A 25188-nucleotide genomic window follows, 5' to 3' on the forward strand; every position below is an offset into this window, starting at 1 on the left:
TGGTCAGCGTCTGAAGCTTGGGCCGCTGCGTCTGTCGGGTCCTCGGCAGGTGCAGTCTGGCCTCCCTGCTGACCATCGCCCTGCACGGCAAGCTGGAGTACTACACGGGCATCATGAAAGACCTCCTGGTGGACCTGATCGACGCCTCGGCCTCCAAGAACCCCAAGCTGATGCTGCGCCGCACCGAGTCGGTGGTGGAGAAAATGCTGACCAACTGGATGTCCATCTGCATGTACAGCTACCTCAAAGTGAGAACGGCGGCTCGGTGGGGGGGGGGGGCTGAGGCGTGGCGCGCCGCTAACGCTATCGGACGGCCGCTTCAGGAAACGGTGGGCGAGCCCTTCTTCCTGCTGCTGTGCGCCATCAAGCAGCAGATCAACAAGGGCTCCATCGACGCCATCACGGGCAAAGCGCGCTACACCCTCAACGAGGAGTGGCTGCTGCGCGAGAACATTGAAGCCAAGCCGCAGGTGGGGGCCTCCCGCCGCCGCCGCCGCCGTCGGCCTTCCCCGAAGCCGAGGGGCCGCTTGGCTTCACGGCGCCTTTGTCGTTTTGTTTTGCAGAACATCAACGTGTCCTTCCAGGGTTGCGGCGTGGACTCGCTGGCCGTCAAGGTGATGAACACCGACACCATCTGCCAAGTGAAGGAGAAAATCATCGAAGCCTTTTACAAGAACTTGCCCTTCTCCCAGTGGCCCCGAGCGCAAGACGTGGACCTGGGTAAGGGCGACGCCCGTCCTCCTTTTTTGATTGGCCGTCCGCCCAGAAACGCCGACGCTTGTCGTCTCGCGTCCCCACAGAGTGGTTCGACTCGGGCAGCAACGGCAAAGCTCTGCAGGACCTGGACAACTCCTCGCTCATGGAGGACGGCCGCAAGAAACTCAACACCGTCTTCCATTACCAGGTGCGACTGCGGCGGCCCCTCCTCAGAAGTGTTGGCGCCCCGTCTTTGCGTTGACAGATTTCGGGTGTCCTTCGGGTCACCTTTTCGCCCCATCTGCATCGGCGGATGTCGTTAGCGGTCAGCGGTCCGCACTCGCCGCATAAAGCTTTGATTTCACCCGCGGCGCTAGCAAAGAACGGCAATCCGCAGCGTTGGCGCCCGTGCTAGTTTGTGTCGGCCCTTGACAAAGTGTCCATGTGGGGGGGTCTCACGGTGGGAACAAGTCCACGGCGGGAGGTTGCTCACTTGCTTGGAAAGCCGATCCCGGGTCCATTCAAATGTTTGACCTCTTCCCCGCGCGCGTTAAGTGCCCCCCGTGTTTAGTTTAGCGGCGAGAGTAGCGGCGCGCCGCGGGCCGGACCGAGCGAAGGCTGGCCGTCTTTTTCCACGCAGGCCGGCGCGACGCCGACGGTTCCCCGCTGGCCCGACGCCGGCCTCTGACCTTGCGACCTCTGACCTTGCGGCCTCTGACCTTGCGGCCTCTGACCTTGCGGCCTCTTCTGTGGGCTTTCCCTCTCCAGATCCCGGAAGGGGCGTCGCTCGCCATGAGCCTGCAAGACAAGAAGGAGAAGGTGCTCGGGAGAGGTACGTCGCTCGCTCGCATGACCTTGAGCGCAAACGGAAGAAGGGCGGCGTTTGTCGCAAGCAAGGCCTTGTGGCTGTTTTTGTGGTGTGAAATCGGGACTTAGAAATAAATGTTGTGCGCGCGTCTCTCTTCCTTTTCTCGCCTTTCATTCATCATCTCTGCCCTTGGCGCTGCCCGACAGCGTCCTTCGCCTTGCGGCCCCCCCCTTTCATCACTTTCTGCCCCGCTCGCAATGTCGTTTTGTTTTGGCTTCTTTTGTGAATTTTCTTTTTTTTTCCTCCCTCGCCGCCGCTCGCCTTCAGCCGTCTTCTCTCATTCTCTCTCTTGTCGATTGGACAATCTTGATTTTTTTTTTTTGGGTCTCTCCCTAGTCAAAGACCTGGACACGGAAAAGTACGTCCACTTGGTGAGTGAGCGCCGGCGAATTCTCAAGGCGGTCGCTTTGGCAACGCGCCGAGATGGAGGTGAAAAGGAAAAGCCGCCGCGGGGAAAGAGCGGCGCTTATGCGGCGCTTATGCGGCTTAAGCTCTTTTCTGCCGAGATCGCGGCCCTTTGACGGCGGGATAATGAGTTCTGGGATTTGCCGGGTCAACGCTCGCTTTTTGGGAACGGCTTTTTGACCGTGAGCCTGCCGCCGGCGTTTGCAGGTCCTCCCGCACGACGAGCCGACGGAGCCCAAGAAGTCGCACGGGCAGAGCCGGCGCAAGAAGGTGCTGCCCGAAATCTACCTGACGCGCCTCCTGTCCACCAAAGTGAGCGTGCGCTCTCGGCGGGATGCTTTCGGAGGGATCGGGGGGCGTGGCTTTTCCTTCTCCTGACCCCGCCCGTCCGCTCCTCCCCAAGGGAACGCTCCAGAAGTTCTTGGACGACCTGTTCCAGGCCATCCTCAGCATCCCCCCGGAACGGCCCCCGCTGGCGGTCAAATACTTCTTTGACTTCCTGGAGGAGCAGGCCGACAAACGGGGCATCACCGACCCGGACACCCTCCACATCTGGAAAACCAACAGGTGAGCCCCGCCGGTCGGCTGGCCAGCTTTTGAGAGAGCCCCTCACCCCCGCACCCCCCGCCCGCCCTCCCAACAGTTTACCGCTGCGATTCTGGGTCAACATCCTGAAGAATCCCCAGTTCGTCTTTGACATCGACAAGACGGATCACATGGACGCGTGTCTGTCCGTCATCGCGCAGGCCTTCATTGACGCCTGCTCCGTTTCCGACCTGCAGCTGGGAAAGGTCGGTACCAGCCCGCCGGATCTGCCGACGGCGCCGAGCCGCCGCTCTGATCGAAAAACGGGTCGGACGCCGCGCGCAAAACCGCAACGTAGCCGTCCGTCCGCCCCCTCGCCCGCGGTCGGCGCTGCGTTTGACCTTTGAGGCCGACGCCCCCTTTGAGTAGGCTTCGGGATCGGGGCCCCAACCGAGCCTCTGCTTCCTGTCTCTCGCTGACTGACTTCCTTCCCCACATTTTGCGGAAGAATGTTGAGAATGATGAGAACAGTGAGGGGGGCCGGGGGGGGGGGGCAGAGCAGGACACGCTCAGCCACGGCAAACAGCAAGCCCGTTGCCACGGAAACCCTCTTATCTGGCAAGAAGCACACTCACGCAGGGGTGAGAGGTCACGGGGGGGGGGTTGGCAAACAGACGGGCAAACGGCAGGAAGTGACCTTGCGAACAGGATGTGAGAGGCTTCGCGATCGGGAGGAGCGACTTTGTCTATCAAGGGGGGAGGCCTTTTGTGGCGAGGCGAGGCGAGGCGACGGACGCAACGCGCGTTTGACAAGTTGCGAGCGTTTGGCGTGGACGAGCCTTTTGTCCCTTTTTCAGGATTCTCCAACCAACAAGCTGCTCTACGCCAAGGAAATCCCCGAGTACAAGAAGCGGGTGCAGTGCTACTACCGGCAGATCCAGGAGATGCCGCCTCTCAGCGAGCAGGAGATGAACGCTCACCTGGCCGAGGAGTCTCGGGTGAGTGCCACCCCCCCCCCCCCCCCCCCGCCGGGCGCCGCCGGGCACCGCCTCCCTGACGGCCCAACTCTCTTGCAGAAGTACCGCAATGAATTCAACACCAACCTGGCCTTGACGGAGATCTACAAGTACGCCAAGAGATACAGGAACCAGGTAGGAGCTTCTTCTTGCCCCCCCTCCCGCTCACGCCGAGTGCTGGAGTTGGTGCGGGGGCGTGCTTTTCCCCCAATGGGGCGTCTTGACAAGCCCGATCAAGTTTCGATTTGGATCGCAAAAGCGTTTTGTCGTTCAACACTCAAACGCGGACGCCATTTTTGGGGGGGTTGTTTTGTTGCTGTCCCTCTCCTGCATGCACATGTGGCAAAAGGAGAGCCACAGTCCCCCCCCCAAAAAAGACTCCAATTCCTGCTTGGAATGATGGGAAATAAGGTCCGTAATGAGGTCCGAGCACTAAGCGGTGTTGTTCGTACCGTGGAGATTTGAACAGAAATGGTGCGGCAGGGCTTGTAGACAGACACTATGGGCGTGCGGTATCTTCGGCCGAGCGAGTCCCTCAGCAGCGAGATTCTTCTCCACCTGCGTGGGCCTGTCCGAACCTGAAGTCAAGGCAACGGTGTCACTTTGCGTGGCCTCAAAGTCTGCTTTTTTGGGGGGGGGGGGCGCTGCGCTTGTGTCCAGGTGACCAACGCCCTGGAGTGCAACCCGATGGCTCGTCGCACTCAACTGCAGCACAAGTTCGAGCAGGTTGTCGCCCTGGTGGAGGACAACATCTACGAGTGTTGCAGCGAGGCCTGAGTCTCCGCCCCCCCCCTCCATCCTCCATCCTATTGGCCTTCGCTATTGCCTTTTTGCCAGGATTGAAGCACAGTGTGGAGCCCCCCCCCCCCCCCCCCCCCCTTTTCCCCCCATTTAAAAGGCGTCCGGCTTCGAAAGGGAGTCCGAGAAGAGACTTGGGGACCCGAGGCCCGGCCGGTCTTGATGCACTGAACCTTTCCCCGAGGGAACGAGCCCAATGATGCACTGCGCTGTATGATATCGTGTCCATAGCAATATTTAGAGATGTGTCGTCGTGTTTTGGAGCGGCCGTCCGACCGCCCGTAGGAGCCGTCGTCGTCGTCGTCGTCGTCGTCGGTAACGCCTGTAACGTTCTCAGGTGGGACTCATCGCCGTCAGTGCTTTGAACATTTTTGTCCCCGCGTGCTTTGCGGGCAAAGCGGAGACGTGTCGAGACCAGCGAAGTCGCTGGTCTTCAAACGCCGGCGAAGCCGTCCGTCCGTCCGTCCGTCCGTCCGCGCGCGCGGGAAACGTGATCTATTATCTCAAGAGAAATGTCTCCTACGACTGTATTTGTGATGCCAAATGAGCGCGGATGAAATAAACAACGGCGTGTGCGCTTCCATTGTGCCTGTACCGTCGCCGCCATCTGCTCTGCCAAATGGCACCGTGGCTTTTTTTCCCACATGGAAAAATTCTGCCAATGTTTCAACCGAGGGAGGCAAATGAGCAAAAGTGGGCGGGACTTGAGTTACAAAGTTACGCTTACAAGCTTGACGGCGTGAGAATTGGACTGAGGAGGCAATTACGAACGCTGGTCTTTCAAACAACACTGACGTCATCTTGGAGGCAATGTTTGCAAACACGGAAACATGGAAAATTTATCGGGGAGGCCGGGTGACCTCTGGGAAGAATGTGCGGTTTGCGAGCAGCTACCTCGGCTTGACCGAATGATGGCTTGCGCAAGCCGTAAAGCAGGCCGCATGCGAGTCATCCGGAAGAAGAAGCCAAAATTCCCAGGAACTAAAGAGGCCACTTATTTGCTCAAGTGCGGTGGGAAATTATTATTATTTTTAAATGTCATGAGTCATGAATGTTTCTGTTGAAATGTGATATGTTGACATCACCCCAGAAAAGAACCAAAATGGCATTTAGGGATGCCCCATTAGCATTAGCCTACTAGCATAAGAGTCATTCTTAATTTTGTGTGACAACATGAATAAGAAGGACATTTTGTTAAGTCAGGCAAGTCGTCTTCCATGTTGTTGAGCCGTTTGTCTCGTTTTAGCGAAAAAAAAAAAGTTCCAACAGGCAACGATGCTAATCGGCTCACGACATGCTAGCTATGTTTATTTGGCGTTTCGTCCAAAAGACAAATATTTCTCCGGACCCGAAAAGTTTGCCAGCCTCCGGCTTAAGGACCTAGGACCGAAATGTCGTTTTGAAAGCAACCGTTTATTTCCTTCCTGACGGCCTTCACGTTGAAACGTCACAAGGCCTGAATGTTCCTTTAGCGGCATTCGCTACGCTGTCACATTCGTCCATTCAAAGCGGATTAGCCGCTCGCTAGCATCATTTGCGCGCTGGCCGGCGGCACGACAAAACGGCTCCGCGTTGCCGAAGAGCGGCAGCAGGCACGAGGGGATGCGGATTAGGAAAGTCACCCCCCGCCCCCCAAAAAAGGGGGGGCTGGGGGGGGGGGGGTAAATATATATGTGGTACTTGCTGGCTGTGGGCAGTGACAGTGGATTTTAAGAAGGGACAGATGGGACACCAGGGATGCGTGGGGGGTGGGGGGGGGTTATAATGGGCGCCTTTGAGACAGTCGGGATGCACATCTCAAGCGGGGGCCACCTGACTGGAGGCAACGGACGAGATCTGCGTTTTGGAGAGGGCGGCGGCCGCCGCGTCGTCTTCGTCTCCAAACGGGTTCTTGCCGCAGCACACGGTGGTGATCATGTAGTTGCGGAACTGAAGGAACAACAAACACAGGGGTGTGACCCACCGCACCGGGGTTGACGCCGAAGGGGGCCCGAGCGTGCCCCCCCCCCCCAAAAAAAAACTTCCTCTGACCTTCTACCCGTGATGTACAGACAACAACAAACATTGCATCAGTGGCATTTTGCTCCCAGTGGCATCCTATCATACATATGTTGTGAGGGAGGGGGCGGGGGGGGGGGACTCATTTCAAATATTGTCACGGCAAAGCGTGCTCACCTGCTTGTTGAGCAGGATGTAGATGACGGGGTTGTAGAGGGCGGCGCCCTTGGCAAAGAAAGCGGGCGCCGTCATGAAGACGGGCCCGAATTGGATGCCCCGGTTGGCAAAGATGTACCAGGCCACGCTGGCGTACGGCACCCAACACACCAGGAAGGCGATCACCATGACGACCACCATGCGGGTCACCTCCTTCTCGGCCCGCTGCGTGCTCTCCGACTCCTGCTGCTGCTGCGCCGCCTGGACACGCGCGCGGCAAACAAATTTATTTTTGTTACTTTTCCCACCACCAGCCGCACTTGTAATTCCTCTTTTGTGAGTGCGAATCGTTTTGCCAGCTGTGGTGTAAAAACAAACTCAGCACTTTTGTCACAAATTCCGCTTCCATTAGTAACAAGAGCACTCGAGGATGAACGCATGAATTATGAAGGCTTGCCGGCTTATTATTCATGAGGGTGACGCAGTGAGGCAGCAGACTTGCTTTCAGCTGGATGCCTCGGCTCCATGCCGGCGTGCTGGCAAAAGCCTTGGCGCGCCCCCCCCCCCCGCCCCCACCCCGCCCTTTGGTGTCCTTGAGACGCTCCGAGGTGTGGGCGGGCACATTCGAGTCACTTTTTTCGGGCCATTTTTTACACCACCCCCCTCCATGCTTTTGATTATTAGTAGAAACGAGGCCGTTTTGGGTGTGCGTGGGTGCCGTACCGCTCTGACGGTGCACAGCAGGCGGCTGTAGCAGAAGAAGATGACGCCAAGAGGGATGACAAAATGCACCACGAACATGTAGACCACAAACGAGCCGTTGCGGATCTCCGGTTTGGGCGTGTAGTAGTCGATGCCGCACGAACACTGCATTCCCTCTGGGATGTACCTGCGTGCGCAAAAGCCACCCGTGGCGTCACCACGGTGGAGGGGGGGGGGGCACAATGGGAATAGTTTGAGCAATTATTGAATGGAGTTTCAAGCGGTGTTTTGACACATCTCAGCGGGCGGCCATTTTGCCTCGCAATGCCATTTGCCGTCCGGTGCAAAATGACACGGCGGGGCCTCGCGGCGCAAGTCAATCGACAACATCCGCAACGAATGGAGCCGAAGCGCGTCGTACCGCGACCATCCCAGCAGGGGGGGCGCGGCGCAGGTCAAAGCCATGATCCAGGTGAGCGCCAGGCCGCAGACGGCGTGCTTCTCCCCGAAGCGGAAGTTGCTCATGGGTTTGCACACCACCAGGTAGCGCTCGATGGCCAAGAGCACCAGGGACCACAGGGCCACCTCGCCTGCAAACAAACGGCGGCGGCGAGACGCAAAGACGGCTGAGCGCGCCGCGGGATTTGACGGCGCCACGCACGCCCCGACCTCCGACCTCCGAGCGTGGCGAAGAAGCCTTCCACGTAGCAGCCGACGACGCCCAGGCTGAAGTAGCCGCGCAGGGCAGCGTGCAGCGTGACGGTGAAGCCCCCCAGCACCATGCAGAGGTCGGCCACGGCCAGGTTGAGCAGGGCGTAGTTGAGCGGCGTGCGCAGCTTCTTGTGCTGGAAGGTCACGTACAGCGTCAGCGCGTTGATGGGCAGGGCGCTGACGATGAGGAAGAGCATGTAGGCCGCCACCAGCGAGTACTTCCAGGGCTCCGCCAGGTAGTACTGCGGGTACTCGAAGGGGCTGCGCACCAGCCCCGTCTTGTTGGACATGGGCACGTAAAAGTCGGCTCCCTCCGTGCCGTTCATGGCCGCGACGGTGGGACAAGGTAGTCTGACGGGATGAAGACGAGCTCTGCGGCCCCCCGAGCCACCTTTTAACTTGACGCGCGGGGGGGGATTACGGGGCCACGTGCAAAAATGGAATTAGCGCAATCTCGGCCTTGTCTCCTCTCTGTGACCTCCGAGCGAGAGAGAGAGAGAGAGACAAAATGAAAAGCGGCTTCAGGAATTGGGCGACTTTATTCAGGCGCTGACGTTGGCTGGATGTGGCCGTGTGACGTTGCTTGCTTTCCTCAGCGTTATTTTAGCGCCATGGTGGCCTTGATTGAGCGACGACGAGCCTTTGCAAGAGTGGCTCAAAAAAACTGATGCCACGAGGGATGGGAGAGCTATACCGGTTGGAAAAATGTCCCTCGGGGGAGGTGGGGGAGGGGGGGCGAGTGGTGTTGTTCCCTTGACACCCCTCCCAAAAAAAAAAAAAACAACCATGTATAGTAAGGCGTTTTTAGCCCCCCAAAAAACGATCATGTATAGTAAGGCGTTTTGAGCCGAAAAAAACCCGACCATGTATAGTAAGGCGTTTTTAGCCCCCCAAAAAACGACCAGGTATAGTAAGGCGTTTTTAGTCCCCCAAATAAACGACCATGTATAGTAAGGCGTTTTGAGCCGAAAAAAACGATCATGTATAGTAAGGCGTTTTTAAGTCCCCCAAAAAAACAACCATGTATAGTAAGGCGTTTTTAGCCCCCCAAAAGTAAGGCGTTTTGAGCCGAAAAAAACGATCATGTATAGTAAGGCGTTTTTAGTCCCCCAAAAAAATAACCATGTATTGTAAGGCGTTTTTAGCCCCCCAAAAAACGATCATGTATAGTAAGGCGTTTTGAGCCGAAAAAAACCCGACCATGTATAGTAAGGCGTTTTTAGTCCCCCAAAAAAATAACCATGTATTGTAAGGCGTTTTTAGCCCCCCAAAAAACGATCATGTATAGTAAGGCGTTTTGAGCCGAAAAAAACCCGACCATGTATAGTAAGGCGTTTTTAGCCCCCCAAAAAACGACCAGGTATAGTAAGGCGTTTTTAGTCCCCCAAAAAAACGACCATGTATAGTAAGGCGTTTTGAGCCGAAAAAAACGATCATGTATAGTAAGGCGTTTTTAGTCCCCCAAAAAAACAACCATGTATAGTAAGGCGTTTTTAGCCAAAAAAAACCCGACCATGTATATAGTAAGGCGTTTTTGATGGAAAAAAACACCTTACTATACATGGTCATTTTTTTCCGGCTAAAAATGCCTTACTATACATGGTCGTTTTTTTTCGGCCAAAAACGCCTGACTATACATGGTCGTTTTTTTCCGCTAAAAACGCCTTACTATACATGGTCGGGTTTTTTTCGGCTCAAAACGGTGCCATAAAGGATACCATACTTTGCTATAAACAACCAAAACAATGTCTTTCCTTTTTTTTTGGTATAAAGAAGCACAAGAACATTCGGAAAATGTTGAAATTTAATGAACGTATCTTTTACAAAACATTTCATGAAGCACCTTACATTTCCGTCAACAAATGTGAACAACTGATCCCATTGATTGTACAAACTTTTAACAAGTAATTGGTATTGAAAAATATAGTCATGCACTTTGGTTAAACAAGATGTATAAAGAAAGGAAGTTTTAAACCATTTACACGTGCATATAAAATCTAAATGTAATCCCTGCCTACACCTTACAAACTATTGAGTGTGCTATTAAATGTGTACCGGTAAATGTTTGCTATTGCTAGCGTCTGCTGTCACGGGTCTGTCTCCGTAACGGACTGAGGCTGCTGTTGTCTTCTTCTCTGGTCAAAAACAGTGTCCCCTAGCGGATACTCAATGAATTGGACCTTATTAAAAATATTAATTCGGTGTCTTTTATGCATTTTTTTTCATTTGTAAATTACCCTGCGGGCCTGATTGAACCTCGCGCGTATGTGTGTGTGTGTGTGTGTGTGTGTGCTGAATGTAATTCCGCATCGGCGTGCAATTGTAAAACAAGGCTGCGTTTTGAAAAAATAAATGTGAAACTGCATTTAAGGGTGGCTCAATACTGGCCGGCCATATATGGGCCCTGAGTTGTAAATTGATTTCTGGCCCAAATACTTCACTCCACAACCGGTTTGCCAGAGTCAAGCCAGTGCCGCCTTTGCCACTCCTGGGCCGTGTTGGGCCCACATGCATTATGCCAGGCCAGCTGTGCCAGCTTCATGCTGAATCCGGGCCAGATGCCTTTGCTGACCGGGAAGGAATATGAAACATATGTTACGGTTCCCGGGCGGAGACGCCGAGTCCAAAGAAAGGCCGGAACATCTTTGGACATTCATACATTGGCCTTTCCGTCCGCGGGGACGCGGGCTGCGCGGCCGGCGCGCTCGGGAGGAACGGCCCCCGCCCGGCTCGGTGGTCTCGGGCGATGCGTGAGAGGAAGCCCCCGCGCAGGAGTCGCCCGTCCGTCAGTTGGGCTCATCGATGGGCCTCCGACAGAACGGACAGCGGTTGTGCTGGAGCAGCAGAAGCTCGTAGTCTTCACTGTGGAACATCTGCCCGGAAGCAAAAGCGCAGCATCGTCGGGAAGCGCAAAAGGACGCGTCGCCGCCCGCCACCGGGCGCCAGGAGAGCGTCGGGCCACTTTTTGCCAGCCGCGTACCTTGAAGCAGGCGGGGCACATGGTGATGCTGACGTCAGGAAGCAGCGAGCGGAAGTACTCCCATTTGAGCGGCGCCGGCCAGCGCTTGATCAGGACGTCCCTCCTGCTCATGGAGCGCAGCACCGAACGATTCACCTTGACGGGGACGAAGTGCGAGCCGCCCTGCTGCTCGGAGGAAAGGGTCACGCGCCTCCTGCGCCTCGTCCTCTGGCACAGCGACGACGCCGCGCCAGCCGCCCTTCTCTCCTTTCTTACCTCAAAGATCATCTTGGGGGTGAAGGGGTCTTCTTCGGCATCTTCCAAACCGTCGTCCATCTTTAACACCTGCGCATCTGAAAGCGCACCACAAACGCTGACCGAGCCCGTTCGGCGATCCCGGTGCTGAACGTGCTTATGTCCGTTTCCAGGGGCTTGCAAACAAATAGTGCTTGCGGCGCCCACGGAAACCAAAACAAAGCATTCGGTGATGCCCATTTTCCTCCCGAATGATTTGATTTGCTTCTTGCCATCGTTTAGAGCCCCCCCACCCCTGAAAATAAAGGCCCTCCCACCTCAAATGGGATCTCCCTCACCCGAATGACATGTGACTCGATTGTCATTCGGCCGGCCGCGGGCGCGTTTGGCTTTGTCAAAAGCTTAAGGCGGTCTTGCGGCCTCTTTGCCTCGACTTAAAGAGCTTAGGTGTCGAAAGCGCCACCTCGGTTGTTTGGGGGCCGGCAGAGAGCCGGGGGCCTCGCTGCCCTTGAGCGTCCCGCTGGCTAACGCGGCTTTAGTCCCCCCCCCTCGGGCTGGCGGCTCTCCGGGGTTAGCGTCATTAAGATGAGACACGCTAACCCTATTAGCGCCACGGCTAAGATGACTTAGCGGCGGCGGCGGCTTAGCTCAAAGAAGCGGCGCGGTGAGCAAAAGCGTATTTGGCTTACCGTTGTCCAGATGCCGCCAGGGCGCGTCGCTCCGCTCGGCATGAGGGACTTCCAGGTCGATCAGAGACACGGCTTCCTCGTCGCCGACGCCTTCCTCCAAGTAGAACTGCACCAGCGGCAGCACCTCTGCGCACACGACCGCTCGGGATGTTCAAAGTCCGCCGTCGGGCGTCGTCGTCATGGCGCCCGCGGCGGCGGCGCTCACCGTACGACGAGGCCGAGTAGATGAAAGGCTGCTTGCAGTTGAGGCACGCCGTGCCCTGGTTGTTCAGCAGCGGCTTGTTGGAGCAGCGGTAACACATCAAGGCTTCCGTCAGTTCCTTTTTGGAAAGGAGAGGAAAGGGAAAAGGTGTCACGGGCGTGAACGCAAGAGCGATGAGCGGCCGCCGCGCCACGAACCTCGCTGTCGTGAAAAGGCTTGGCCCGGATGGTGAGGCTGTCCAGTTCGATGCACTCCTGAAAGCGCGACGGAATGTGCAGCTTCTGCAGCTTCTCGTAGCAAAGTCGGGCCAGCTTGTAGGCGCCCAGTTTGCGACTTTGCTTGGCCAAAGCGTACAAGGTGTTACTTGGGAGCACGTCAAGGATAAAAAAAAAAAAAACAACAACTGCCGAGAATCATGCTCGTCTGAGGGTCCGCATAGTTGTGTTGCCATGCAGACGTGATTTAAAAATGATTTTTTTTAATCATTGGCCATCATCACCGGCGTCATCGCAAGTTGCACCGGCGCGGACTGGCCGCTTGGGGCGCTGTGCGGAAGGGAAGGATACACCTTAAAAATGCCCGGCGGCGGCTTGTCCTTGGGGAGGTTGCTCAGGAGGAACCTGCAGATGTTGAACAGCGTCTCTGGCATCAGGGAACTGAAGGGCTCATCCTGAAGACAAAAAAAAAAAAAAAAAAAGACAGGATGGCTGCTGGTCACTACCGCCGAGTACCAGAAGGTGGCCAGCGTGAGCAAGCCGACGATGACAAGACGGTAACCAATTTGGAGGTGGTGCGGGCAATGGGCAAAGCGCTCTCACCGTGTAGCGCTGAATCGGGTGGTAGACATGGTAGAGCTCTGCAAGCGTCTGGAAATGTTCAAACTTTGTCAGCATTTCATCTCGCTGATCTTGGTTTTCTGTTGTTAGGAGACAGAGTGGGAGAGAGAACGAAACAAAACGACCAATCCGAGAGGCGTCGGGACGCGGCGGGCCTCACCTCTGGCGATGTCCAGACACTGCATGGAGAGCATCCAGTAGTAGTAGCCGGCGTCATCAAAGCGCCTCTCCACCACCGCGTTGCGGGTCAGCTGCTCCAGCACTCTGACGGCTTCGTTCTGTCGCCCGGCCTTGTGAAACGCTAGGGAGTCAAAGCCGGAGCGTCGTCAGCGCCGAGGCCTCATTTCAGCCACGGCCCCGATTGTTGTCGTTTGGCGCCAAAGCTCTCCGCTCAGCGCTAAAGAATTTGCCGCGGGCAAACGGCAACATGTGCGCGCGCGCGCTATCGTTAGCTAGCGCCGCTGTCAGAGTGTAATTAGAAGCAGCTTGACGCAACCGCGGCCCGCCGCCAATCCTGCCCGGAAAAAGCGCAGCTGGGGGGGCTGTTGGCTTGTTCAAGGGCTATGCCAAAAACATGCTAACGCGTCCTCGACATCGTTGGGCCCTCTCTCTCAGTCCTATCTTGCCGTCGGGCTGGGAAGAGGACAACTCTTTACGCTAACCAAAAGGTGCTCCGCTCATGCGGAGACAAATCGCATCCGCTCACCTTTTTGCGCCTCCTCGAAACGGTCGTTCTCAGCCAGCCACTGAGCGTAAGGCACAAAGACATCGTTTTTGAACTGGGGGTGCTTCTCCGCCAGTGAGAAAGCCTGAGAAGACAAAACGGTGGAGGCGCGACCTTGTTCAAAAAAAAAAATCAGGCGATGCCAACAATTTGATGTCATATCAAAGTCAGGCGAGGCGCTAAGTTGTGGCGCACGTTCGGTGACGCGTTAAAAGTGGATGTGAGAAGAAAGGGGCCAGACCTCGTCCCAATGCTGGCTTTCCACATGGAGCTGCACCAGGGCCCGCAAGTCGCCCATCTTGGAATACGTCTCCGAGGCGTAGCCGTGGTGCTTCAGCTTCTTGAAATAGGAGGCGCATTTGGCCAGCGGTTCCCGTTCCGCCTTGTCCAGCTTGCGAGCCAAGTCGATCAGCCTGGAGAAAAGGAGGAAATCAAAATACATCCCAGCTGCAGGAGCTCCATGGGCAGCTTGTGGATGAGGCCTTCGGTGCCATCCACAAGAGCCAAACTTCTGTTTTCTGAGGTCACGGCAACTTTAACTCCTTCGCTAGCAGCCAATTCTAGACCGAGTCTGAAAAGACGTTTAAACGTCTTTGGGAGTGAATGATCCTCCACTCAAAGCAATTAGGCAACAGCGTGACAACGTTGGTAACCGACGGCAACCAACGGCTCCATCCCCGAAGGCACCTACATGTCGGCCCAGCCGTGCTCTCCCAAAACCTCGATGGCTTTGAGATTCTCTCCGGCCGAGATGTACATCTCGGCCGCCGCCTGCGGCTCCTTGCTGCACTTGGCCCAGTCGGCCTGCTTGGCCATCAGGATGCGAGACGTCTTTGGGTCCGCCGCCCCGACGTAGTCCTGCAACGTGCAAACAAACGCGCGTCGTCATCTTCAGTGGGGGGGGGGGGGGGGGGGGAATGATCAGACCGCCCTCGTTTTCCGCCTGGTCTAATCGGAAATGTTTTTCTCCAACACCAAGCGAGCGCCGAGGAATCCGCGGAATACCAGACGCTCCATTTACAACTCTTGAGTGTTTGAAACGGTCACGTGTGCCTTCGTCACAACGCGGCCGGAAAATTCAAGCGCACTTGACTTTGGAGCCAGCCGAGCCTCCTATCCAGTTGCTCCATAATGCCGCGGCTCGGCCCTTGCCTGGTACTCGTATCAAGAGGGCGCGCGTCACTCCGCTGGCTCCTTTTTTCCAGTTCTTCTCAACATCCTTGAATTGATCTTGAAATGGCCTGGCCCCACCCGACCTCTCGGTCTGCGGACCGGACGCCATTACGGGTCCCGAGAACTAAGCTCCGAGGGGATGGAGCCTTTTGGGTTGCCGCTCCCTCTCTTCGGGATGAACAGACCTCCCCCGCCCTCCACCTCGCTGGCCATCTTTCAAACTCGCCTCGAGACTCGTTTCTAATGTTTGAATCGTCACGAGACTTGGTTTTTAGGGGGACGGTTTTTGTGCTTTTTACTGTCCGCAGCCGAGCTGGTTTCTAAGTGCTCCAGAAATAGCGTTGCGTCGAGAAAGAATGCGCGTGTAAAAGCACGCCGCGTGCTGTTCGCATGATATGCACAGGAAGATTTATGAGGAGACGACGGGCCGTAAAAAGAGCTCCCGCATGGGAAGGTCCGACGCGCTCGCGCGAACGCGTTCTTGACGGCCGATTGGATCACCTTGGCGTAGTCGAACATGCGCAGGTCAGTGTACATGCCCAAAGCTTTGGGCTCCTGCCCGGTGCGCTTGTAGAGCTTGGCCGCCTCGTGGAATTTCCCCTGGTAGGCGTAGATGTCGGCCAGGAACGAGTCGTTGTCGTTCTCGCCCCTCTTCTTCCTCGCCTGACAATCACACACACACACACACACACGCTTGAGCTCATTCTTTCCAATCTTTTGTGGGCACGTCATGACAATTCATGACACCAAGAATTTGACATTCACGTTATGTGGCACCGAATTTGATCGTGGCGTGCTTCCGTCAGCTTTGGCAAGCGCACAAAGGATTAAAAAGAGCCTGAAAATGAAGGTGAGCAAAGGAGCGTCTCTTACCTCAATGCTGTCGATGAGCTCCAAGTAGCGAAGGTCTTGTATCCGAATGAAGGCCTGCAACGCAGCCGAGAGGATTTACATGCCGCCTGCCGCCACGCGCGCACAAAATGGTGGATCGAACGTTCAAAACGGACACGTGGCTAATGTCGGCGGTTCTCAAACGGGGGTCCGGGAATCCGCCGGGCCTCCCCCAGCCGTGACTTGTGGGCCCGCAAAAAACATTTGCAGGAAATGATGAGGCGGAATCTTTCTGACGTTGGGGGGGGGGTAACTTGCCTTCTTGGCAATCTCCAAATCGAGGCCCTCCAGAGCTTCGCTGGCCAGATCCCTCCAATCGCTGTCCGTCACGCCTAAACAGGCGATTTGGTGGGCCTCCTTAAACAGCTTGCGCTCCAGGTACTGGTACATGGGGGCCGACTGGCGGGAAAACAAAGCGGAAGCCAACATCAACGCGCGACGGTGGCCGCGTGACGTTGGTGGGGCGAGCCCTTTTTTTTGAGGCGCTCTGGGCGCACCCACCTGAGGGACCTCCACGGCAGACATGGAATAGACGTGGAGACAGAAGATTTTGGAGCCGTTGAAGCCCACCATGAAGCCTTGCATCTTCTGCTGGTGGACGGGGAAGTTGCTGGCCTTGATGTTCAGGTAGCCGTTGCCGGAGAAGCACAGCATGGCCTCGCACTGGGTGTTCCAGGCCACGCTGTTAGCATTTGGCTCCTGGAGGCAACGCAAAAAGAAACAAAGAAACACATCTGCTCAAAAAACCAAAAAAGCGGAGAGATCGGTGCTGTTGAACGGTCTGCGGCTGGATGGATGGAGGTCTTGAGGAGCCGACGATGAGAAGAAAGGAGCGTTGGCGCGGAGTGCCGATGCGGATTTGGAGCTGGGAGTCGCGGCTTGGAGTTTGAAGCGGATTACGTGGGACAGGAGAAGTGAACTAATCTCTTTTCATCAATGGATGCTACAGCTTTGTGTTTGCTTTCAAAACTTAGCTTGTAGCAGACGTGTGCACATTTTCATCTCTGATCCACTGGTGAAAGGACACTTTGATCCTCTCCTCTTTCATCTAGAACTGCTTCAGACAACAAAGTGTATGCAGAAAATTGGTGAAGATTGAACGACTGTCTGTGTCCTATGTGTTGTCTTGTGTTATTTTTGTTATTTTGACTTCAAAATGGCGCCGCGAGAGTGGCTGCCTTTCCAGCAGCTCCTATATTTTGTTGTTCTCCTTCATCCTTTCATAACTTTGCTGCTGTGAATCTGGAATTTCTCCATTGCGAGACTAATAAAGGTTTTTCTTATCTTATCTTATCTTATCTTAAAAAAAAGACAAGAAGACTTGCTGTTGGTCTGCCATTTTTTTCCCATCAGAAAAATCGACCATTTGAACAGGGGGGGGTGTCGACGCTTTCTATCCCAGGTAAACACACGGCGTTGTGTTCTTTCGGTGGGGGAAACGCGGGTGGCCGGCCACCCGCGCCGCTCACCCACCTGAAAAAGCAGTTCTTTGCTGATAATGTCGTAGACCAGGAGAGTGTTGTGCTCGTCCACCACCGCCAGCTTTTTGCGCGAGGCGCTCATGTCCAGGCATCGCACCGACGTCGACAACTTGAGCAGCGTGATGGGAAAGGGGTTGTCCACGAAAATCTTGAGGATCTGCGGGAGAAACGCAGCTCCTGTTGGGCTCCCTGTATTTTCCCCAAAGATGCGGACATACTCACCGCTCCGTTTTTCAAGCCCACCAGGAGGCCTTCCCGGCCCGGCGGCCCACCCATGACTTTGATGTAGCGAATGAGAGACTCCATGAGCCATTCTTTTTCCTTGACGCTGGCGAAAGACAGACACTGAAGCCGCTTCTCCTGGAAAACACATCGGCGCAAAGCGCTTGGCTTGACATCACGTCACAGTGTGTAAATCACCTGCCTCATTTCCTTCAAGCACCTTCTTTTTTTGGCGACCGCTCTTTTATTCAAACAAGAGTACAAACAGGACGCTGGAAAGATAAACAAAAGATTTGCTTTGACGTCGAGGCCGACATCCCACGTGAAAACAGCCCATTTGGAGTGTCGAAAAGCCGTCCAAAGGATCAACCTCCAGCACGCGCAAGTGTGTGTGTGTGTGTGTGTGTGTGCGAGGAAGATGGGAATGATTTAAAAGGAGGTAAGCTACGTGTTATGGCAGCTTCTCCTCAGGACACACAGTGGATGGCCTTCACGTGGTCCTTTGCCTTGACTGACTATTTGGGGGTTGCGACGAGTCGTGGCGAGACGGGGCCCGCGCAACGTTTACCGAGCACCAAATTGCGGGACGCTCGCTCTGCGTCAAATCGCTCGGCAAAAAGAGCCTCCGCGGTCGCCCTCGGCTACAAAAGAAACGGCGAAGCCCTTCCATTCCAACCTGACACAGGACAATGTGATTGGAGCAGACCACCAGCAGGTTGCACTCAAACTTCTTGAGGATTTTCTCTTTGATGCGGTAGCGCATGTCCGAAGCGTCCTCGGAGAAAAGCTCGTAGATGATTATCTTCTCGGGCAGCTGGATGGCCAGACGGTTTTTGTAGATGGCGATTTTCTTCACCAGCTCCCCGCACTTGATCCTCACTGAAGAAGAAAGCAAGGATAAGAATTAAAAGTTGTTCACATACCGTGTGTGTGTGTGTTTTATATACATACAGTATGTGTGTGTATATATATATATATATATATATAGTATATATAAATAAAATAACCAAACAAAACCCAAGTTCACCTTTGAAATTTTGTATTTTTGTGTTTTGATGCGTAAACAATGAAATGTGTCCATCAAAGGACAAATGAAGCTTCAGGAAGCTTCATTTAGTGCCTTTTGGTGGTCTCCATTGTTGAAACATGTGAAGTGAGCAATAAACCGGCCCATTCCAATGTGGTCAGTGCGATGACTGTTTGGTTTTGTTTGTTTTGAATGAAATGTTTGACGTATGGGGTGGCGAGGCGGTCGACCGGTTAGCACGTCGAGCTAGGCGCGCAGAGGCGCAGGTTTTGGTTCTGTGGAGTTTGCGTATTCTCCCCGTGCCAGCGTGGCTTTTCTGCGGGTCCTCCCAAATGACAAAAACAGGTGTGGCGGGCTGATTGAACACTCCAAATTGTCCCGAGGTGCAAGCCCCGTGACCCTTGTAAGGATCATCCTCGTAAGTCACGCGAGTCCAAATGGCAACCGCGCGAGTTTCATGATTGTCGCGGTGGGTTGCTGGAGCAAAAGCGCACCTTTTCCTTCGGTGATGAGGTGCTGGACAATGACGTCGGTCATGTTGTCTCGATACGCGTAGCGATCCTTGTACAGGCCGTGAACCGTACTGAAGTTGAGCTGGTAGCAGGCGATCGTCCCGTCTTGGCAGCCCATCACCTGCACAAGACACCGCGGCAACGTCGCACCGCATCTCATTAGCACATCCAGGAAAAGACTGCGAGGGTGGGAGAATGTTCCTGTGGTTGGAACATCCACACGCAGGGAAAGGGGGGGGCGGGATGAAAAAGCCTCACCATAAAATTGGAGTCGGGCTTGACCCGGCAGGCGCACACCCGGGAATTCTGCTCGCCAATGACGCCCAGTCGCACGCCGTCTTTGGTGTAGAGGGACGCCTGCTTGTCGGAGCCGCCCATGACGATGTACTCGCCCTTGGAGAAGTAACTGACGCAACACGGGTCGTACGACAGAGTCCGGTCCTTTCCAATCTGGCGCAGACACAAAAAGAGACGGCTGAAAAGGCACGCCTCTGATTTATCATGCACACACACCCCCTCCGTCGCTCCCTCATAAACGACGGAGGGTGTGTCATGGCGCTCGGGACAGTCACCTGCTTTCCACTGAGTTGATAGAAGGAAAGCTTCTGACCCCAGTCGGCCACGGCCAGAACGTCATGTTGCTCGTCCCTCGGGAAGCACAGCGAAGAACACACGTTAGCAGGGGAGGCAAACATGGCGCTTCGCCGGATGCTCACGTGACGGCACGTCTTTTTATACGGTCAATACTTTCACAGGTGCGAGGCCGCAAAACAACTCGCGCTCGGGAGCCGTTGCGATGGCAGAGGTCAGCGGACAGTCCAAAGACCACGGTGAGCTCGCCAGGGATCAGGCACTGCGATTGCGTCGTTGTCATTTGACAATGCAAGCACATTCGAGATTTGAGCGACGGTTTGCTGCCTTTCGAAATCATTTTTGAAAACGATGGCGGAAAATCATTCACATCATCGACGTCCTCGCGAAAGATGATTAGCAATTGTTCTGAAGGATAAGATGAGAAAAGCGTTATTTGTCATTTTTATTTGTCATCATTTGCCTTGTCCAAAAGTTTGCTAGAAGCTGAAGTGTCTGAAAAAAAACCGCACTGAAGCGCAAGCGTGAATGGTTGTCACTTGTCGTCACGTCTCATCCCTGCCTCAGATTCTTGGCTATCTGCTGCCACCTGTCGGGCCGATGTGGAACCGCCCTCCCGAAACGCTCCCGTTTTCATCCAATTCAAGGCGGAGGGACGGACGGACGGACGGACGAGACTCACTTGGATGGGTTCCACGCGATGGACCAGACCGGGGCGGCGCAGCTTCCCGGGCGCTCGATCTTGACCTTTTCCTCGCCGTTCTTGTTGCGAATGCTCACCACGCCGTTCATCATGCCGAGAGCAAGGTACTGCCCGTCGTTGGTCCACCTGCGGCCAAACGCTTCCATTACGCAGGCGCGCTTGACGCAAGTGGTTGACGGAAGGAAGCCCCCTTGACTCACCCGCAACATGTTATCTTGCTGCTCACTTTGTGTTTGTTCACCGACTTTTGCTCCGGCGACCAAAGGCCTGCGAGGGGAAAGGAGACCGCTGACGCTCGCCAAACATCGTTCGCAAGAACCGCCGGCGACGCAAACTCAACGCGCGCGCTGACCAAAGTCGCCGGAGGAACAGGAAGCGAGTTGGTGAGTGACCGGGTTGTAGGCAACGCACTGGATGGAGTCGTAGTGGCTAAAGGGGGAAGACCAACCAGCGGCAAAGTCACGTTTCCAAAATGGCGTTTCGTTCACAAGGCGGAATGACACGCCACTTACGTGTACTTCAAAATCCCCTCCAGTTTAGACGTCCATATTATGATGCTCTTGTCTGCTGAGCCGGAGGCAAACCTTTTACCTGCGCAAAAAGGCGGTTTGCAAGACGACAGTGAGCGGCCGGGACAAAAAGAAAGAGATGCCAAATCGCAAAAAGACTAATGAGTTCCTTACCGTCCTTGGCATAAGCCACACAGTAGACGACATCTTTGTGTCCTTTTAAAGGTTGAATAATGGTTCCGTCCGAGGCGTCGTACACCTGCCACAGACACAGCATTTGCCAAGGAGCTGACAAGTCACACTCGACTGATCGATCGGGCAAGGAGCCCGAAATACATTTCATTCAGACCACTTCCAAGGGAGAAAATGGCAGCCCTATCGTCAAATAAATATGATATAATAAATAAATCAATGAAAGAATACGTCGATCGGAAAGCTAAACGTCAGCTGTTAATCGTTGGACGACGACTGCATGTCTGACGTTGCTCAACGCGCTGCGAGGAGCGTCAATGCTCAGACGGATGGAAAATTAAGAGGGAACGTTGGGTGCAACGTTGTGAATCCGCAAAAATATTGCATTATTACTCAACAAATGAATGGATGAGTCCGTTTTTTTTTTTGTGGGGGATGAGACAATTTCGGAGGCGGCCCGGTAGTCCAGTGGTTAGCACGTGGGCTTCACAGTGCAGAGGTAGCGGGTTCAATTCCAGCTCCGGCCTCCCTGTGTGGAGTTTGCATGTTCTCCCCGGGCCTGCGTGGGTTTTCTCCGGGTGCTCCGGTTTCCTCCCACATTCCAAAAATATGCATGGCAGGCTGATTGGACGCTCTAAATTGTCCCTCGGTATGAGTGTGGGCGTGGATGGTTGTCTCTGTGTGCCCTGCGATTGGCTGGCAACCGATTCAGGGTGTCCCCCGCCTACTGCCCGGAGACGGCTGGGATGGGCTCCAGCACCCCCCGCGACCCTAGTGAGGATCAAGCGGCTCGGAAGATGAGACAATTTCGGGCCAGATTTTAGTGAGGTTCATCCAAGTCGACACACGATCCGGCTCCGGGGCCTTGAGTTGGACACCAGCAATTCGACTGCTGTTGATCCAGCAGCACGGCACGCGTCGCAACTTACCAGGACATGGAGGCCCGCCGCCACTACGACTTGAGTGCCATCTGGCTTGAAGGCAAGGTCATAAACACTGCAAGGAAAGAGTCGGATTGAAACCTTTGCTTCAGACGTGCAGCGGAAAAACAGACGCAACATTGTTAAGTCGATGACCGGGGCCATACATCCATCACACGGCAAGGAAACGCCTGTCTTCGGGATAATCGGTGTCGAAAATGGATGAATGGATGGATGGATGGACATGGAGGGCCCGATCTGGCCCGCAAACCCTACATGTGACATCCCCTTGACTCGAACGTGCTAACTAGCCTCTCAATGTTAGCACTGACTAAACGTCCAATTGTGTCACCAAAAAAGCACAATGTGTAAACTAGCATTCCTACGGGGTTAAGCATTGCGATGAAGCAAATGGTGTCAGTTGTCCTGCGCCGTGCTAACCTACACTAGTAGGTTGCTAGTTAACCTAGCAACACACAGCTAGTTGGCTTAGGAGCGGTTGGCATAGCAACCGCTGTTGCTAATCGCGCGGCTTCGCATCCTGCCCGGTCATGACGATGACGTAAACGCAAGGCAAAGACGCTCACCAATGCTGACGTGTTGTTTCTTTCCAGACCAAGACGGCTCTCATTTCTTGACAGGTTCCAACTCGAATTTGGATCCACAGGTTGTTAGCCCGCTCACTTGCTCATGTTGGCTTCTCCAGTCAGGACTCCCGGGGGCGGGGGAGGGGCGCGCAGACGCAGACTCACTTCCTGCTTCACACTTCCTGCTTCCTGCTCGCTCGTGACGTCAAAGCTGTCTCCCGAAAGCAGTCGGCGGGATGCTAAGCGGGATCGCCAATTGATTGAAATCAAACCACTCGACGCTGCTGTTGATTGATCCGGCGCGTCGAGGAAAGCACGTTTATATGGAAACGATTGCTTTTCTGGCAAAGGTCTGGGGAAAGTAAGGATTTTCGTAGCAATTTTAGCGACAAAACAACCGCGGATCAGGAGGGCTCTTCTTCTGCCCCATCAAACGCTAAGGGACCTTGTAGTGCCCCCGTGCGGCGATAGAGCGCACCCCAATTGATCAACCCTTCGTACTTCGAGTTGCGCTTTCGTACGAACCGTGCGTGTGGACTCAAGTCCTTCTTGGCATGTATCTGTACTCTTTGTATTCTTTCCAAACTGGTTCGACATACGGCGGATCAGCAAATGGATGGATGGAAGAATTACAATGAAAGTTTCTCGTGTGCGACCTTTCCCAAATCCCCCAGCTTGAATTCTCATTGAAATGCAGCAGAAACGTTCCACACATTTCAGGGTTTTTGTTTGTATGCGCAGCTAGAAAGTGGAACCCAGATGGATGGGTGCGCGTGCTGCCACCAGCCCCCACTGCCCGAAGGTTGGACCAGGGAGGTTCGGCGGCGCCGAGCGGGCAAGACGGCGGGAAAAGCGGACGTGTACATCTGCAGGTAATGGCCTCCGTCGAGCCAAGCGCGTTGACTCGGCCGTGCGCCGCCCAACCAAGCGTACGTTTCTGTTTTCAAGTCCCCGCGGGCAGAGGTTTCGATCAAGAGCTTCTCTGCGAGCGTTCCTTGTCAAAAAGGCTCAAAACGTGGACATCAACCTCTTGGATTTCACAGCGCCGTGCACGCAGTGTCTCCCTGTTGGAGAAAAACAAACCCGAGATGGCGAGCGGGACGTCCCGGAGGACGCATTCAAAAGACTGGCTCCGCCTCCGAAAGCAGTGAAAAGGGCAAGCTCCTCCCACAAAGGCCATGCAGCTGAGAGCCAAGCGACTGACAGGCCGGGCCCGCCAAGAGCGCGGCGGACGTGCGGCAAACCTCCCGATGCGGACGCCGTCGAGGCGGGTGAAGCTGAGGAGCGGATGGAGGGCGAACCGAATCCAAGATGGAAGGTTGCCCTCGACGACCGACAGGAGGACTTCCCGTCTGATGCGACTGCTGGAAGCAAAAAAGTGGCGCATCCCAAGAACAGTAAGCCGCAACGTCAGTCAGGGGTGTCCAAATGAGCCCCCACCACCTTCTTCCACTCATGCTCACGTGGCGTTGTTGTGTTTGTAGGAGCACAGAGCCAAAGTTCCCAAGACAAACGCACAAGGAGCCCTTACTTCAGTGGGAAAGGTGCGTCGGGACCGGCCGTGCGTGAATGATGTGGCCGATGTCATCTCTGCCATATGTGTGTGTGTGTGAAGGTCCCAGCCCCCCTCGAAGAAAGGCCTTCAAGAAGTGGACACCTCCTCGTTCTCCGTTCCACCTTGTCCAAGAACTCCTTTTCCATAACGCCTGGAAACTGCTGGTGGCCACCATTTTTCTCAATAAGACCAGCGGTAAGCTGGCCAAAACGCAACATTCGCATGCACTTTGGCGGGAGCAAAAACGTCTCGTGTGTGTGTGTGTGCAGGTAAGACGGCCATTCCGCTCCTCTGGCAATTCTTTGAGCGCTATCCGTCTGCGGAGGCGGCGCGCCGGGCCGACCGCGAGCTCTTGTCGCAGCTCCTCAAGCCGCTGGGCCTTTTTCAGCTTCGGGCCAAAATCCTCATCAGATTCTCGGGTGAATGAAATTCTTGTCCTCTCCGAGCAGCCGCCCGCAAATCCTCGCTCGCTCGCCTTTGACTTTGACGTCAGCTTGGGCGCGCTTGGACGTTGATCTTGTGCTGCGCGCAGACGAATACTTGAGCAAAGCGTGGCGCTACCCCGTGGAGCTGCACGGCATCGGGAAGTACGGCAACGATTCCTACAGGATCTTCTGCGTGGAAGAATGGAGGCAGGTCAGTCGCCATTTCTCTCAGTTTGGGAGTGGGGGGGGGACTTGGGGTGCCCATCTTGGCCCTGCCGTCTTTTGTTCCAGGTGACGCCCGACGATCACATGTTGAACAAATATCACGCCTGGCTGTGGCAAAACCAGGAGGCGCTGGGAATCTGAAGACGACGCGTCCACATCAACGGCTTTCAGTCCTCGCGGCAAGATTTGCATTTTAAAGCCCAACTCAAAAGGGACAATAAATTGTGTTTTTGTTGTTTGTCTCGCCTGTTTGATGACTCGCAGGTTCGCATCCACTTTTCAGGATGACAATCATTGATGCAACGTCGTCATCGCTGTGAATAAAGAGCTTCACCCCCAAACCCAAAAAAAGGTGCTTTGCACGGCGAATGCTTCTTATGTGGCTTCAACTCCAAAACATCTTCCGTACCGCTTGATCCTCACTAGGGTCGCGGGGGGGGGGGGGGGTGCTGGAGCCTATCCCAGCTGTCTCCGGGCAGTAGGCGGGGGACACCCTGAATCGGTTGCCAGCCAATCGCAGGGCACACATAGACGAACAACCATCCACGCTCACAGTCGCCCCCTAGGGACAATTTAGAGCGTCCAATCAGCCTGCCATGCATGTTTTTGGAATGTGGGAGGAAACCGGAGCACCC

General features: G+C 55.0%; 4 protein-coding genes across 5 annotated transcripts in view; 2 read left to right on the forward strand and 2 right to left on the reverse strand.

The window, feature by feature from the left end:
- plxnd1 (plexin D1) overlaps positions 1–4928 on the forward strand; it is a 36518-nt gene extending 31590 nt beyond the window's left edge. Inside the window, exons 25-36 of the mRNA XM_052054105.1 lie at positions 50–248; positions 324–470; positions 564–720; positions 801–904; positions 1465–1528; positions 1901–1935; positions 2177–2281; positions 2373–2536; positions 2613–2760; positions 3352–3492; positions 3571–3645; positions 4171–4928. Of these exons, the coding sequence (XP_051910065.1) occupies positions 50–248; positions 324–470; positions 564–720; positions 801–904; positions 1465–1528; positions 1901–1935; positions 2177–2281; positions 2373–2536; positions 2613–2760; positions 3352–3492; positions 3571–3645; positions 4171–4287 (1456 nt within the window). The 3' untranslated portion in view covers positions 4288–4928. The remainder of the gene's footprint in view (positions 1–49; positions 249–323; positions 471–563; positions 721–800; positions 905–1464; positions 1529–1900; positions 1936–2176; positions 2282–2372; positions 2537–2612; positions 2761–3351; positions 3493–3570; positions 3646–4170) is intronic.
- Positions 4929–5951: 1023 nt separating this feature from the next.
- Positions 5952–8210, reverse strand: LOC127594108 (rhodopsin-like). The gene is made up of 5 exons (XM_052056050.1): positions 7841–8210; positions 7586–7754; positions 7186–7351; positions 6484–6723; positions 5952–6237 (listed from the first exon to the last, which is right to left on the reverse strand). Exons 1-5 carry the CDS (start codon positions 8199–8201, stop codon positions 6106–6108), a joined length of 1068 nt encoding a protein of 355 aa, XP_051912010.1. The 5' UTR covers positions 8202–8210; the 3' UTR covers positions 5952–6105.
- Positions 8211–9661: 1451 nt separating this feature from the next.
- On the reverse strand, positions 9662–22546 carry LOC127593114 (intraflagellar transport protein 122 homolog). Its single transcript, XM_052054337.1, has 29 exons — positions 22349–22546; positions 21771–21837; positions 20824–20908; positions 20653–20731; positions 20493–20569; positions 20341–20407; positions 20120–20266; positions 19419–19494; positions 19105–19296; positions 18829–18967; positions 17984–18186; positions 17308–17445; positions 17078–17242; positions 16106–16303; positions 15863–16003; positions 15587–15640; positions 15215–15376; positions 14232–14398; positions 13782–13953; positions 13523–13625; positions 12977–13117; positions 12799–12896; positions 12547–12650; positions 12178–12343; positions 11984–12098; positions 11779–11904; positions 11111–11187; positions 10856–11020; positions 9662–10748 (listed from the first exon to the last, which is right to left on the reverse strand). Exons 1-29 carry the CDS (start codon positions 22390–22392, stop codon positions 10662–10664), a joined length of 3555 nt encoding a protein of 1184 aa, XP_051910297.1. The 5' UTR covers positions 22393–22546; the 3' UTR covers positions 9662–10661.
- On the forward strand, positions 22545–24886 carry mbd4 (methyl-CpG binding domain protein 4). Of its 2 annotated transcripts, none has more exons than XM_052055387.1 (8): positions 22545–22665; positions 23094–23220; positions 23297–23745; positions 23833–23892; positions 23964–24098; positions 24173–24322; positions 24436–24539; positions 24620–24886. In XM_052055387.1, the coding sequence occupies exons 2-8, from the start codon at positions 23108–23110 to the stop codon at positions 24692–24694; spliced, it is 1086 nt and encodes a 361-aa protein (XP_051911347.1). In that variant the 5' UTR covers positions 22545–22665; positions 23094–23107; the 3' UTR covers positions 24695–24886. The 2 variants fall into 2 exon arrangements, with proteins under 2 accessions (XP_051911347.1, XP_051911357.1); XM_052055397.1 differs by having other exon boundaries at positions 23392–23745.
- Positions 24887–25188: the final 302 nt, after the last annotated feature.

This window comes from Hippocampus zosterae, chromosome 2 (genome assembly GCF_025434085.1).
Source record: "Hippocampus zosterae strain Florida chromosome 2, ASM2543408v3, whole genome shotgun sequence".
NCBI lineage: Eukaryota > Metazoa > Chordata > Actinopteri > Syngnathiformes > Syngnathidae > Hippocampus > Hippocampus zosterae.

Bases quoted from the DNA above. Each gene is read 5' to 3' on its own strand.
- LOC127594108 (XM_052056050.1), bottom strand. From the start codon at position 8,201: ATGAACGGCACGGAGGGAGCCGACTTTTACGTGCCCATGTCCAACAAG. The intron at 7,755-7,840 runs GTCGGAGGTCGG...GTTTGTTTGCAG, and splicing joins CTTCTTCGCCACGCTCGGAG to GCGAGGTGGCCCTGTGGTCC. The intron at 6,238-6,483 runs GTGAGCACGCTT...TTGTTCCTTCAG, and splicing joins ACATCCTGCTCAACAAGCAG to TTCCGCAACTACATGATCAC.
- LOC127593114 (XM_052054337.1), bottom strand. From the start codon at position 22,392: ATGAGAGCCGTCTTGGTCTGGAAAGAAACAACACGTCAGCATTG. The intron at 20,732-20,823 runs GTAAGGAACTCA...CTTTTTGCGCAG, and splicing joins TGTGGCTTATGCCAAGGACG to GTAAAAGGTTTGCCTCCGGC. The intron at 18,968-19,104 runs GTGAGGCTTTTT...TGTCTTGTGCAG, and splicing joins AGCCCGACTCCAATTTTATG to GTGATGGGCTGCCAAGACGG.
- mbd4 (XM_052055387.1), top strand. From the start codon at position 23,108: ATGGATGGGTGCGCGTGCTGCCACCAGCCCCCACTGCCCGAAGGTTGG. The intron at 23,221-23,296 runs GTAATGGCCTCC...TCTGTTTTCAAG, and splicing joins GCGGACGTGTACATCTGCAG to TCCCCGCGGGCAGAGGTTTC. The intron at 24,540-24,619 runs GTCAGTCGCCAT...CTTTTGTTCCAG, and splicing joins GCGTGGAAGAATGGAGGCAG to GTGACGCCCGACGATCACAT.